We start from the raw sequence: 15,784 nt of genomic DNA, 5'->3' as shown, positions 1-15,784 counted from the left end.
GGAAGCTTCTACATAATGATATCTTTCCATAACTTGGAAAAACTAAAAATGCAGTTAATTATTGCCAAATCAATATACATTGCAATACTGAGACAGCTTTCAATACTTAAAAGTTATTATTAAATAATCCATTCAAGGGGCTGGAGAGATAGCATGGAGGTAGGGAGTTTGCCTTACATGCAGAAGGACGGTGGTTCGAATCCCAGCATCTCATATGGACCCCTGAGTCTGCCAGGAGTGACTTCCCCTGAGTGACCCATTCAAGGGCCAGAGCATGGTATAGGGGTATAGTGGTATAGTGCTTCCCTTGCATATAATTGACCAAGTTGCAACTGACCTGTCACCTGAGACAGCCCAGAGTGATTCCAGAGCCAGGAATAAGCTCTGAGCACCACCAGATGTGATCCAAAACAAAGCAAAACTATCTATTCAATATTTCAACTTTTATTAGAATAAGATTTCATAACTTGTACCCCAGAGAAAATATAAAACTAATTCCTAAAATTTCCAAATGAGTAGAATTTTATGATCCAAGCAATTAGCTAATAGCACACATTCTAAAATTCAGGTAAAAGTTATCATTTGATAACCATCATCTGGTGATAACCATCACCAGAGTGATGGTACAATCTGGCAAGGTGCTTTCCTTGTATGTAGCTGACTCAGGTTCCCTGGCACCCCTACAATCTTCCAAGCCTGCCAGGATTGAACAGTGAGCACAGAGCCAGTGACCCCTGAGTCCCACTGGGTGTAACTCAAAGACAAAAAGAGAGAAAAGTTATAACTTACATACTATATAACTCTGAATTTCGAATCCCAACTTAGTTCTTGAGATGTCCTAAGGCTCCTTTCTGGACAAAATCCTAAATTTATCTGCAGGTATCACTGTAGCTCATACTGATGATAAAATGCATACAACTCTTTCCTACTCAAAAATTCAAAATGTAAACATACAAAACGTATAGGGATTAAGGGTTTGTCATGCACATAGTCAGCCCAAGTTCAAATCCTGGATAATACACATAGCCTCCTAAACCCCACCAAGAGTATCAGATTGTAGAGTTAGGAAGAAGCTCTGAGAACAGGTGTGATCCAAAACCAAAAACAAACAACCAAAAAAAAAAAAAAGCCTACTTTTGAACCTTTTTTAATTTAGTTTTTTGCATTTGGGTCTTATTCCTGGCTTTGCACTCGAGGGTTATTCTTGGCAGTACTCAGGGGACTATATAGGATACCAGAGATTGAACCCAGGTCAGCCCTGTGAAAGATAAATACCCTACCAGCAGTACTATCACTCCAGCCTGATAATACTGTTTTTATACAACACAGAATAACTATATTATTAGTCTTTTCAAAGATAACAATTTAATACTTCCTAAAAGTGTTTATTAAAGACACAAATGTTTGAACATAATAGTCTCTGGGTCTGGATTCTCCAAGTTAGAGAATAACAATTTCTAATGATATTGAAGCATATTGCCTTCATTAACTCTCCGCCACTTAAGTTTGAAGTTATCGAGGAGCTGGCGCATAGACCTCAATCTGTGCCTTGCCAAGCTTTGGAAACGACTGAATCAAGGGTAGCAGATGCGGTGACTGGAAGCCCCACACCTCTTCACCCAGTGTGGCCAGTCCACCAAGGCACGTCTGTCCCTTCTATATTGTATACTAAACAGGGGGAGATGTGGGAGATCGAGCACCCCACATATCAAAGGAACTCTGAATGAATTTTCCACCACCTGTCTGATTCAAGCCACAAAAGTTTGCATAGCCCCGAACCAACAGAAAACTCTACAAATAAATTTAGCTCAGCACAAAGAATCTGGCTTAACCAGATGCCTTAACCTTTCCATGGAACCTGGTTTTGTAACTGCTCTCAAGTATGTAGTTATTGATATGTTTTTGTAAAGTTTAAATTATGATCCTTATTGCTTGCACAAAAGATAGATCTAAATGGAAAATAGGCTAAACAAATAATTGTATTTGCGTAAATATCATTTAGCTATTTGTTTAAGAATTTGCTTCCCCTCCCCCCATCATGCCAGGTTCCTCTTTATCCTTCCCGCCATCAAAATGTGTTTATGCTCCCATTGGTTAAAATCGTTGTACTTGTACAAATCTGATTGGTTTATGTTTCAATCCTATGTTACTAAAATAGGCCCTGGACTGAGCTATTATGAAAGGGGCCCTTGGGCTACTGTGAAGGTTGGAAGCGCTCAGGCCATGGGGGTACTGTTGGAAAGTTGTGTGCAGAAATAATGTTAACCGTATATTAACTTCTGATCTTCAATAAAAATAAGCTATTATAAAAAAAAAGGAAAAGAAAAAAATATATGTACATACACATATATGTGTATATATACTTATACAGAGAGAAAAGAAAATATCTCACTCAGATGCAGCAGGGCAGGAGGAAATTAGGGAAAGTGGTGGCAGAAAACATACACTGGTGAATGGTGTTATGCATTGTATAACTGAAATTCAATCATGCATACTTTGCAACTGTAAAAAAATACTCCTGACTGTATTGTGAACAACCTGTATTATGGTCTTTAAATAAAGCAATTTAAAATGTCAAAAAAAAAAAGAATTTATTAATTGTTTTCCAAATAATTTCAACTATTGAAAGTACACACTTTGCTAAGCAAAGATTTAAGAATTGGAATAACTAATAGAAGACCTTCAGAGAAAGTTATCTTTTGGGGGTGAGGGGTAGACTATACCCTGCAGCATTTAGGACTTATCTCTTGGCTCTAACTAGGGCTCAATGTTCATATACATATGCAGATATACTATCTCTCCAACTGAAAAGACATCTTTTAAGTCAACACACAGAGTCAATGTACAATATACATAATATTTATGTGTGTGCTGAGGACAGACCCTAGGCCCTCATCCATGTGAAATGTATACTCTAACACTGAATTTATTGCTGCAACTGAATTATATGAAGTAAAAGGGGAAGGCTGAAGCTTTCTAAAGATAGAAAGTACTTCCACTGCCTTTCTATGTTGCAGAGAAGCAGAGAGGAGAGACTATAGTGATATTTTAAAAAAATAAAAATCAGGGGCCATAGTGGTGCTGCAGCGTTAGGGCATTTGCCTTGTACGCGGCCAATCTAGGACTGCAGTTCAATTCCCTGGCGTCCCATATGATCCCCCAAGCCAGGAGCCATTTTTGAGCGCACTGCCAGAAGTAACCCCTGAGCGGCACCTCTCCCTAAGATACATCATCATCAAATTCACCTTACTGATTCTCAGCTGTGATCACCTTACCACCATTCAAAACCACTTCTAGTAGTTTGCTAATGTTTATCAAGGAAAGCGCTAATTTCTGAGTCTAACATTCTAAGTCATCCATGATATGACTGCCATTTTCACTTTCCAAACCCATAACCTGCTGCTCCACAGTAATTTCCTTACATGTCAAATTGGATTGGGGCACTGGGTGTGGCCCCAAAACTAAAAATAAAAATCAATGTTTCCAAACCAAAGTAGTCCAAAGGCATGAAGGCCTCTGAGATGAAGAAAGCCATCTTAAAAAAACCCATAAATCTACTGAAAGACAAAAGTACCAGGCCCAGAAAAGCTGGAGCCACTTAGAAAGCCACTGAGAAAGCTCAGTAGCAGAAACTAGGGCCATGACAAGAATGTTAAAGGAGAGTATACTCCATCTTTGACATCACCCGCCAACTCCACTGGGCTGGTATAGGGCTCTCTTCCCTTCCGAGAAGCCCACCTCCCTATATACATGCTTCTGCCTCCCTACATAAACTTCTTACTTTTGTCTCCTTTCTGAAATTCTTTTCTATGAGAACAGATAGTAGAAATGAAAACCTAAATAGAGATCAAGGTTGACTCCTTACCAGAAGAAAGCAAATTGTTCATTCCAGCCTGAGGTCCTGACTCTGAGTAATTAGGTAAAGAGGTCAAACTCTTGCCCTTGAAGAGGAAGTAGTGCAGTTTGAAAGTGGCCAAGTTTGGGCTGGTGGGATATGAGCATCCACTCTGAGCAAATATTTATAGTGAGTGGACTTTCTCAGTTCCTGACCCTCTCAGGCACCTTCACCATCACTCTGATGGTGAACAGTGCTCTGTCTTGATCCCTGCTTCACCTAAGTCACCTGCAGGAGTCAGCTGTACTATTTCATAAGCACAAGGAGAACTTCTTTTAGTGATCAGTACCTCCATTTCCTTGACTCTATTTCATAGTCCTCTTTCCCTCAGATACATCACCATCAAACTCATCTTCCTGATGCTCAGCTGTGATCACCTACCTATACTTACCACCATTCAAAACCACTTCTAGTAGTTTGCTAATGTTTATCAAGGAAAGCCCCAATTTCTGAGTTAACATTCTAAGTCCTCCATAACATGACTGCCATTTTCACTTTCCAGTCCCATATCCTGCTGCTCCACAGACCTGACAGTTCCTCATCACTAGATGGAATTTTATTGGGAATCCAGGACACACCTTAGGCACTAGAGAGACCCATATAAAAATCTTTTTAAAAATTACAAAAGGTGGGGCCGGAGAGATAGCATGGAGGTAAGGCATTTGCCTTGCGTACAGAAGGTCAATGGTTTGAATCCTGGTATACCATATGGTCCCCCGAGCCTGCCAGGAGTGATTTCTGAGCGTAGAGCCAGGAATAACCCCTGAGCTCCGCCAGGTGTGACCCAAAAACAAAAAAAAACGAAAAAAAAACAAAAAACAAAAAAAAATTACAAAATGTTGGGCCGAAGAGACAGCACGGAGGTAAGGCGTTTGCCTTTCATGTAGAAGGACGGTGGTTCGAATCCCGGCATCTTATATGGTCCCCTGTGCCTGCCAGGGGCGATTTCTGAGCATAGAGCCAGGAGTGACCCCTGAGCGCTGCCAGGTGTGACTCAAAAACAAAACAAAAATATTACAAAAGGCTAGAATAGATTGTAAAGGCAAGCACTTGCCTTGCACATGGCCAGCCCGTCTGAATCCCTCGCACTACATATGGTTCCTAAGCACCACCAGGAATGGTTTCCTGAGCACAAAGTCAGGAAGAAACCCTGAGTATCACCAGATATGACCCCCAAACCCAAACCCACACCAAAATCCAACGTTATTCTTCCAGTGAAGAAGTACTTTATCTTCATATACCCTCTGACAAAAAAATACTACCAAAGCAAGAAGCTGGAGTGATAGTACAGCAGGTAGAGCATTTGGCTTGCATATGGCCAACCCAGGTTTGATCCCCATATGGTCCCTGGAGCCTGCCAAGAGTGACTCCTGAACCGAGAGCCAGGAGTAAACTCTGATCACTGCTGAGTATGGCCCAAGAACAAACAGAAAGTATTACCAAAGCATACTACCAAGTTATAAGCTACTTAAGTATAAATAGTAAACTTACCAAAAATATGCTGAAGAAACAGGCAAAACACCATGATCCTGGGCTTTAGTTATGTCTCTGGAGATATGACTTAAAAAAAAAAGTAGGGGACTAGAGTGATAGACCATAGTGGGTAGGACATTTGCCTTGCACACAACTGACCCAGATTTGATCTCTGGCACTTCATATGGTCCACCGAGCCTGCCAGGAGTGATTTCTGAGTGCAGAGTGAGAGTAACCCCTGAGCGCCATTGGGAGTGGCTGCAAAGCCATATAAAGGCAAATAAATGAAACTATTTCAAACTTAATAGCTTCTGCACAGTGAAATAAATAAAGATTAAAATGAAAAGATAGCCTATAGATGAGAGAAAATATTCATGTAATATACATCTGATAAGGAGGGGCTAATCTTCAAGACTATCAGGAATTTACAAAATTTACCAACTCTATCAAATACAGGAAGGACAGCTTAACAGACACATAACCAAAGAAGACATAAAGATAGCCACCAACTGGGTCCTGAAAGGAGGGAAAGTGTTAGTTATGTATGATACTCCTTCAGTAACTATACTGTAAACTGTGTTTAGATGGGGAAAAGGAAAGAGAGAAAAAGAGTGATAGAAAGATGTCTGAGAGTGAGAGAAAGACAGAAGCAAGCAGAAGAGAGGATATGGAAGGGAGGGAAGCAAACTGGGGACATTGGTGGCAGGAAATGTGCATTGGTGAAGGGATGGGTATTGGGCACCAGATAACTGAAACTCGATCATGAACAGTTTTACTTTGATCAATTAAAATTTTGTTTAAAAAAGAGGGGAAAAAAGATAGTCACCAAGTTCCTGAGAAAGGAGAAAAGCTCATTATTATTTATTATAAGAGAAATACAAGTAAAATAAGATGCAAATAACAATCAGCTACACTCTCAGACCAGTAAGAATGGCCAACAACAGAAAGATGTCAGGAAGTAGCTCAGTGGTAGAGAGGCCCTTTGTTCAACTTCTGGTACTTTAGCGATTCCTGAGCATTACTGCCTCCTACCTGGTACTGTTGATTGTGTCCTTGCCCTCAACAAACAACAAAAACAGATCTACTGTGTAATCTAGTAATTTCACAACTAGGCATCTATCCAAAGAAAACAAAAACATTAAGACAAAAAGATATACGCATACCTATAAATGTTCATCTCAGCACAATTTAGTGGTAGAATACTTGTCTTGCATGTGTGAAGCCCTGAGTTTGATCCCAGTACAATAAAGAAGTGTTTGTTGAATAAATGGGTCATATTTTATAAGGAGCAACCCATACTAGTAACATTCTCTGCCTGCTTCTCGTTTCCTTTACAGCTCGTTAATATATAGTCAAGAGAGCAGCAGGTAGGCATGGCAGAGCAACTTAGAACATTTAGGAAATAGCAACCTCTATACATGATACCATAAGTCAAGAGAGATTCCAACATGAGGCAGAGGTTACATGTTTTTATGAAACCCCTTTAATTCTAAGGTAATACAAGGAATGATAAGATATGATAATGGGAGCTAGAAAGATAATACAGGAGTTAAGGTGCTTGCCTAGCATGTGACTGACTCAGGTTCAGTCCCTGGCACCTCATATGGTCTGAGCTCTGCCAGGAGTGGCTCCTAAGTACAGAGTCAAAAGCTGCCCCTGAGCACTTCCGGGTGTGGCCCCAAACCAACCAACATCAAGAAAATACTGGTAGCATTAACAGTTGTCCTAAGTCTGCTGCAAAAATAGGTATGCAAACTATCAGTAAGCTTGTTTCTTGATCCACTTCCAAAATCTCTAAAGTAAACTAATTCTTTGAAAAAGAAAAAGCACACACACACACACACAAATGTATTTAGTTTCTTCCTCTTAAGGGTTCAATTCATTCTAGGAAGTAGACGTTTTTTTTCATTAGGGAAAAACCCACAATGTCATCTTTCTTGTTCAAAGCACTTAAAAAGCACAGGATAAGTTTTTTAAAAACCTTTTAAGATCAGTTAATCCAATAAATATTAATTGACCACTTATTACACATAACGTAGGCTCTGTTCCAGGAAATATGAGAATAAACAATAAATATATTACATGCCAGGATTTGCTAAATTCTATAGGGGAAATGATCAGGGTTGGAGCTATAGGCTGCCTATGGGGTTTTACATTAGATAGTCAAAAAGTTCTTGACAACAACCCTCTAAATAGTTGAAATATATGCAATTGGCATGATCTTCTTTTTCTACATTGTGGAAACTAAGATCCTAAATATTTAAGTAGCATGCCACAAATCACTTAGAAAGGTGTTGGGAAACAGAAAGGAGATTTCCCAACTCATGGTCTACTGGGGAACCATTACTTGAGACCATTTAATTAAATGTTATCCCTCTAAATGGAGATATCTGGAGAGTATATCACTAATATCACACTTTAGGAATGATCTACTTCCTATTGGCTCACAATAATATGCCTTCTTTTGGTTCGGCAAATAAAATAATAAAAATGCCATTTTTTCTTATATTGTTGCAAGTTTTTTTTTTTAAAACAACAAAGTAATGTTTTAATATATGCAACTTTTATTTAAGACAGAAAGCAGAGTCTGGACTTAGCATGTAGAAAGCAAGCAATGCAGCACCGTATTAGCAATATGTCAAATCACACCCAATAAACCTAAAATATTTCCTTTAACAGCCTGTCTCTGCTCTGCATACCTGTTAAAAGTGTGTGAAAATGGATACAGCAGCAGTTTTCTGCCAGTACCTCAAGTGAGTTTGTGTGAATGAGAGAGAGAAGAGAGAAAAAGAAGAGAGAGAAATAGAGGAAGTGTGCTCACTTGATTTGAAAAAGCATTTTAGTTGGGTAAGGAGAAATTTGGAAAAATAAAATAAAAAATTGTGTGCATTGGCACAGGTTACTCTGTCATGCTTAAGTTAAAAAGACCTACTTTAGGAATCAGTTCTAATGTAGGAAGGATAATCAAGTTAGAGGCCTCGGGTTGGACCTGTGATGAACAGGTCCAAAGGTGTAAAGGTTGGAGGACATTGAAAACAGGGGTGTACCAGAGAATCAGAAAGTAGCTTCCACAGCTAAAACAGGAATAGGCATAAATGTGAATATGCTTATAAAACATATTATAAAAATATAAAAACGATTCTGCACATACAGTAAGAAAAGAAATATAACTACAGAGCGATCTGGGCAAGGGCAAACAATAAGCAAAGGTAAAATTTAATGAAGGTTTTATAAGTCTAAGGAGTTCTTTTGACTCTTCTTCGGGAATGAGAAATGAAGGAGTGGGGGTGTGGTGGGGAGAGTAAATTGCCATTTAAAAAATGTATGAAGAGGTTAAGTAAATTATCTCCATTTAGCAAAGAGAATAAGTTCTATTTTAGAAAAATTATTTAAGGCAACCCTTGAAAAACAAATAGTCGGGAATGTCCTCTTAAAGTCATTTCTACTCTCAGAACTTCTTGATTTGTGGGTTAAAACCCAGTGTGATTCTTTGTAGGGGAGACCTTGCTAATTTGGTCATGTGAAAGTCCTACTTAGTAAGAAGTATTAGTAAGGTGACGGCATCTTCAAAGAAACTAGTAAGCATATTATTTTTTAACCAAGTGAAAAATCCTCCATTTGAAACTACAATTAACACTTCTGAAATGCTTTCATGTCACAGATGACTGCTTAAGCACTATGCTATGGCTTTCATCAACTTTTCTACATGGTGATATAGCACTTTTAAGTTGTCTTTCCATAAACTATTCACCCTGTGGTGAGGTCAAAGTCTTCCTATCAGAAAGAGTCAATCTCCTGATGTTCAAAATTTGGTCAAGTTATAGAACAATACAAACCAGGGTCAAAGATGGTTTGGGTCTTTACTCCCAAGCCAGGGTGACTGAAGAGGCTAGCTATAGCAGTTTTCTTCAATCTTTTTATACCATGGACCAGCACCTGTCCTGCAAACTGGCTCATAAACTGGTCCTGCAGGTTGATATTTATAAAATCAAGACAGTACTCCAGTGATTTTCAACCTTTTTACATTTGAAGACTGGTACTGATCTGTACACCACTGATTGAAGACAGGTACAGAGAAAAAAACATATAAAGAAAAATTCAATTTGGACAATTAATACATTTTTTTACAAGAAAATTTAATAAGATAAGTAAATTGAGGGGCCGGAGAGATAGCATGGAGGGAGGTCATTTGCCTTGCATGCAGAAGAATGGCATCTCATATGGTCCCCCTTGCCTGTCAGGGGCGATTTCTGAGCACAGAGCCAGAAGTAACCCCTAAGCCCCAGAGCGCTGCCAGGTGTGACCCAAAAACAAACAAACAAAAAAAGATAGGTAAATTGATTGAGTGCATGCATTATATGCAGGGAGACCAGGTTGATCTTTGGCACCAGAGGATCCCCTGAGCATTGGCAGGGCTAAACACGATAGCTGGTGACTCAAAAAACAAAAAAGGGGGTTTTAATTGCATAGAGAGGCACTGGTGGAGGGTCATGGACACATTGAAGTGGGGTGCAGGAATTCTGTATATTAATACTGTAAATTTTAACATCGACAACCTAACATTTAATAACATGCTTAGTACTTTGAACATACAAAACAATAAAAAGAATGGAAAGAAAACAGCGTAGCCACTTAAAATAGTTTAAAGGGCTTGACTCCTCCATGTACTGCTTTAAAAGTATTTTCTGAAAAGTTCTATCAACTAGCCAAACTTATGTAAATAGGCAAGACCTAAAACTTGACTTGTGATTTCTTTTTTACCTCCACCAAGACCATGGGTGTGTGTTAAGGGAGCAAACTCTCTTTAACATTCACTTCTTCCTCACCCACCTAACTGTGCTCAGCTAACCCCAGGTTAAAAACTTGGACTTCAAACAAGGAAAGAGAAAATGAGAAATCTGTAATAGTCTGCTGGGAACTACTTGGTCCTAGAACTTAATGTTTAAAGTTAAATTTTTGGGGGTGAGAGGGGAAAAATAGTTAAAAACTTTTTTAACCTCTCTCAGTTAATTTTTATTTTGTTTTGTAGCCACACCCATCAGTGCTCAGGGTGATCCCAGAGATAAAACAATTGGCCATGTAGAACTCCTTAAAACCCCTGTACAATCTCTCCACATCCAACTGCTGTTTTTACATGAGAAAAAAATAGACCCAAAGAGGGAAAACAAATTACTTGAGATAAACTAAACAATAAAAATATAAATAATAAATTGTGGTAAATTATGGTAGCTAAGTCTCAGTCTACTGTTATTCATGTAATTCTGGGCTACTGGCCTGCAGATATTTCTTGCCATTCTGCAAATGATGAACTGATGGTGTTTCAACCACCTGCCTGAGAGCGGTAAAAAGACTAAACCCCCTACTTTAGGGCTGGAGAGATAGTACAGTGAGTAAGGTGCTTGCCTTATACACTATCAACCTGGGTTCCACCCTCAATATTCCAGATGGTTCCCCAAGTACCAGCAGAAATAACTTCTGAACAAAGATGAGGAATAACTCCCTATTCCCCAACAAAAAAAACTCACTGCTTTAAATAATCATGTCTGGTCCTTAGACTTTTCATTTCTTTCCTTCTTTTTTTGTTTTGTTTTGGGGCCACACCAGCTTTGTCTAGACTCTAGAGCTTACTTCTAGTTCTGCACTCAGGGATCACTTGTGGCAGGGTTTAGGAGATCATATAGGTGCCAAGAATTAATACCATATTCGCCATGTGCAAGGTAAGTAATATACCCACTAAACTCTCTCTCCAGTCCCAATTTTATTTCTTTCCTTTTTGGATCATGCAGGGGGTTATCAGGGCTTGCTTCTGACTCTGCTCTTGGGAATCTCTCCTGGCAGTGCTCAGAGGATCAAATGGGTTCTGGAGTTCGAGTCTGGGTTGGCCATGTGCAAGTACCTTATTCACTGTGGCCCACTTTATTCACCTTTTGGCCCCAATTTATTTTTTTTTATTATCTTTATTTAAACGCTGTGATTACAAACATGTTTATAGTTGAGTTTTAGCTATACAAAAGAACATCCCCCTTCACCAGTGCAACATTCCCACCACAAATGCCCCCAACTCCCTCTTCCCCACCCCTTGCCAGTATTCAAGACAGACATTATATTTCTCTCACTATCACTGTCATGACAGCTATCAATGTAGTTATTTCTAGGGCCCCAATTTCTTAAACCGTCTACATTGCCAGTGAAAGATATAGGCTACACGTTGCACTTTTTCCTATTAAGAAGTGGTCCTGAGCTGTAAAAAAGACATGAGTAAAGGACCATTTTATAGAGAAAACAAAATGTTTGGGCCACCCTGAATTAAAAATGCCTCACAACTATAAGTCAATAGATCTACTGGTCTCATCTTAATTCTATCCAAGTTTAACCCAAAGAAAACAAATCCCTCCCTCCCTCCCTCCCTCACTCCCACCCTCTTTCCCTCTCTCTCTTTCTCTCTCACTCTTTCTCTCTTTTTCTCTCTCCTCTCTCTCTCTTATTTTGGAGTCATACTAGTGATTCACAGGTTTACTCATGACTGCACTCAAAAATCACTCCTCTGTTTAACAATTAAACTTTGTTAAACTTTGTTTAACAGTGCTCAGGACCACATTAGGTGCTAGGGATGTAACTCAGCTTGGCTGTGTGTAAGGCAAGCACCTTAATGATGTACTATTGTTCCAGCCCCCAAACAAACTCTCTTCCAAACTTGAAACACAGAAAAGCAAGGCAGATGTTTATAAAGGCAAATACATTTTTATCTTTAAATGTGTAATTACACCAAGATTTTCCCAGCTTACTTAGGAAAAGCTAACCACTTACCTCTGTAATTCCTGTCAAATGAGGAGCCCTAAAATGGTGTCATCAGAGTCAGTTCTCAGCCTTCAGTATCTAATAACTTGGCTGTAGGATTATTCATGCCACCTTGCTTCTACAATTGTCCCCTTATTTTCAAGGAAGTTTGAAACTCCTGACTAAATGAAAATTGGTATTTCTCTCTTTTTTTTTTTTTTTTTGTGGTTTTTGGGTCACACCTGGCAGTGCTCAGGGGTTATTCCTGGCTCCATGCTCAGAAATTTCTCCTGGCAGTCACGGGGGACCATATGGGATGCCGGGATTTGAACCGATGACCTTCTGCATGAAAGGCAAACGTCTTACCTCCATGCTATCTCTCCGGCCCCGAAAATTGGTATTTCTTAACCACACTCTTTAGTAGCAAGAATAATAGAATCGAGTTAATGAAAATTAGTGCTGGTTTAACCCCGACAGCTGTATAACAAGACCAGGAATCTGATTCTCTCATCACTGGCCAGCTTTTGTTCACCCTTTGTGATTACTTGTTTTTGCATCACACTTAGTAGTGATCAGGACTTACTCCTGGCCCTGCATACAGGGATCGCTCCTGGTGGGCTCAGGGACCATACAGGGTGCTAGGGAATGAATACCGGTTGGCTGCCAGCAAGATAAACTCTCTGTTGTACTAATACTTTGTTCTCCTGGATGATCTTTGATCCCAAAAGTTGTGCCCTCACAATGGGAGCTGAATCAGAGGTCTAATCCATCATCTTAATTACATTAATATTAGGTTCAGTTGATATTATAATATCATATCATCTTTATTTATATTTTATAGGAGACACATCAGTGACATTTGACCTGGGTCACTCCTGACAATACTTGGAAGGCCATGCAGTGCTGAAGCATAAATTTATATGTGCTCTACCACTTGAGTCACATCTCTAGTTTCATTGTATTTAAAGATATATTTTTGAATGTGTCTGTGTCAGACAGTGAGTCTATGGGACTGTACTATCTTTTACCATACCATCTTTTTTGAATTCTAAGGATTTCATTTCATTCTTATAGTCTTTCTGATGTGGCTGAGAGTTAAATTCAGAAATCTTATGAACAGAGTTGGAAAACTGCCAAGACCCATGATGGCTCTTTGTAGCAATTAAAGAGAAAAGCAATCCCCATAAACCAGCACTGAAACAGACAGTTAATTTACTTATTCAAACGCTGGCAAAGAAACACAGTTCTTTCAACCCCAACTCCTCTACAGCTTTGGAAAAGGGGTGTCTGAAGCCACCTCCTCTGCCTCCAACTCACTTTCTGCGTCAAATAGTATGGGTCAAAGTCCTCCAGGGGAACCGCAACCAGGCCTTGTGGGATGTCCCCATAGATGAAAGGCAAACTCTTCCCTGCCTCCAGGTCACTGTTTGGCTTGGGCTTGCTGTCCTCATCATCTTCCCGATGGCTGCCATCAGCCTTTGGAGGTTTCTTGATCTTGCTCTCAGCAATGCGCCTCTCGATGTTTGCCAGTGACTCAGGAGTGAAAGGCTTGAAACTATCAGGGCCTGGTGGTGCGAGCAGCCGCGCTGCCATCTTCTCATCCTGCAGCAGCTTCGTTAGTTATGCTGCTTCCAGGACAGGTCAGCTGTAGAAGAAAGTAACACAGTACTAATCAATCACTGTTGAAAAAAGAGGCCAGATTAGATAGATGATCTCCCTCTCAAACTCTTTATATCCTTTGCAACACAAAGTTTCTCCCACAATATGATTACTTTTTATGTCAGCAGATCTGTGATGAGAGACTAGGTGATGGGCTCATGAGCAAAGGACTCAGGATAATCAGGGAGGAAGAGCACAAGGTGGTAGTCTCCCCTTATTACTTACCTACCTGCAACTCACTATTGGCAAATGACCACACAAACACACCACTAGAGACATGGTCTCAAAGAACTTCATTCTACATGGAAGATTATTTAAGATTACCCAGGGGCATATGTTAGCTTTAGACTCCTTAGTGCATTCAAATCACCTGGTCTTCCTTCATGGACAACACAAGGATAAACTGCCACTCTTCAAATTTTAGGGTGACAAAACCCTTCCAAAGTCTGGAAGCACATAACATACATAAAATAACTTCCATCGGCTTCAACTTTCCATTCACTGGGTTGCATAAACCTATCCAAATAAAAGACTCAATGCGTTATTTGTGATGAACAAACTTCTTTCAAAGCACTTTTCTCTCTGGAGAGGGCAGACCAAGCTCTCTATACCTCCCACTCACCAACAGAGAAACAAACAGGAGAAAATCCAGGGGCATTTATACATAGAGGCAGCAGCACAGTGGGGGTGAGCAGCAGGTAGCCTGGAGAGGTTCCTCACCCAGGATCCAACTGGGAAGTGAAAATGAATTCATGAGTCAAGAGTTCTTTCTCAAAGGAAAAATCAAAACAATCCCATTGGGATTGGAGTAGTAGAGCAGCCGTAGGGTATTAGCCTTGCACTCAGCTGACCCAGGACGGATCTCGGATCCCCTGCGTCCCAAGCCAGGTGTGATTTCTGAGCATACATCCAGGAGTGACTCCTAAACATCACGAGGTGTGGCCCCCAAACCAAAAGCAAACAAACAAACAAACAAATAAAAAACCAATTCCATAGTAGAGCCAGTGTTTAGAAGCACGAAAAGCCCCCATTAGACTGTCCTGGATTGTTTAAATACACAATTGGAAGGGTCTCTACTATTAAGAATAAGATAGGGAACTGCCACATCAGATGACCCTCAACAGAAAAACTTAAGAGTTTCTGATGGCAGCTCAGCCAGCACTTCCACTGCACTTTCTACTTTGCTTTTGTCAGCTCCACTTAGATGTTCTGAGAATTTAAGACTGAAGAGGGTGTTTCCCACCTATAGTTAGGCTAGCCCTCAGGGTCCACTTCAAGGCAAGTATCCATTAAAAGCCAGGCTCCTCTAGGGAACAGTAGCAGCATTAATACTAATTCATGAGGAGAAATCCCAAAAGCGCAGCAGAGGTTTCATTTATCCAGCATTGGCGAAGGCAAGGGGATGTAGACTACAGTTTGTGTATAGCCAGCCTACTCTGCATCTGACTAGGAGGGACCAAAGAGGCCTGATCCTGCAAGTGTACCCAGAGCCCAAGATTTCATGCTGTACAAAATATACCTTTTCACAGAGAGTGGGCCAAATAAGTGCTTTTCATACATGAAGCCTGAAACTTGAGAACTGGAGGGGTGTTACATATCCAATCCATTTTATCTTACAGAAGGAGACCTATGAAATTGGGCAACTTGCCAAAAACTCACGATATCAGAATAAAAATTACAACCAAATTGCTCAAACTGCCCCCAGTCCATACTTCTTTCATTAGAACAAGTATTAATTGTCTAATCTTTATTCAACCCTAACTGCCACTACACCCCAACAGGAATATCTGGTTTATGAAGGAAATCAGGCAAATGACTTTACTAATTTCTGACTACATCTTCACCTACCTGGAATCTCTGTGTCCCTCCCAAATCAAAACACTTCAGCTAGCCTTGCTACACCAACTCTAGCCTTCACTAACCTCTCTTTTTGTGAACAAGACCTAAGAAAACATTTCTTACATACTTACATTTCAGAAC

The 15,784-nt window shown here is 40.0% G+C and overlaps 1 protein-coding gene across 1 annotated transcript in view; it reads right to left on the bottom strand.

Moving 5' to 3' along the window:
* Positions 1-13,797, bottom strand: part of SCN8A (sodium voltage-gated channel alpha subunit 8) — a 179,728-nt gene extending 165,931 nt beyond the window's left edge. Inside the window, exon 1 of the mRNA XM_049783640.1 lies at positions 13,463-13,797. Within this exon, the coding sequence (XP_049639597.1) occupies positions 13,463-13,738 (276 nt within the window). The 5' untranslated portion in view covers positions 13,739-13,797. The remainder of the gene's footprint in view (positions 1-13,462) is intronic.
* Between the last annotated feature and the right edge of the window lie 1,987 nt (positions 13,798-15,784).

This window comes from Suncus etruscus, chromosome 11 (genome assembly GCF_024139225.1).
Source record: "Suncus etruscus isolate mSunEtr1 chromosome 11, mSunEtr1.pri.cur, whole genome shotgun sequence".
In the NCBI taxonomy this organism is placed as follows: Eukaryota; Metazoa; Chordata; class Mammalia; order Eulipotyphla; family Soricidae; genus Suncus; species Suncus etruscus.
This window is presented reverse-complemented; position numbering and strand designations above follow the sequence as displayed.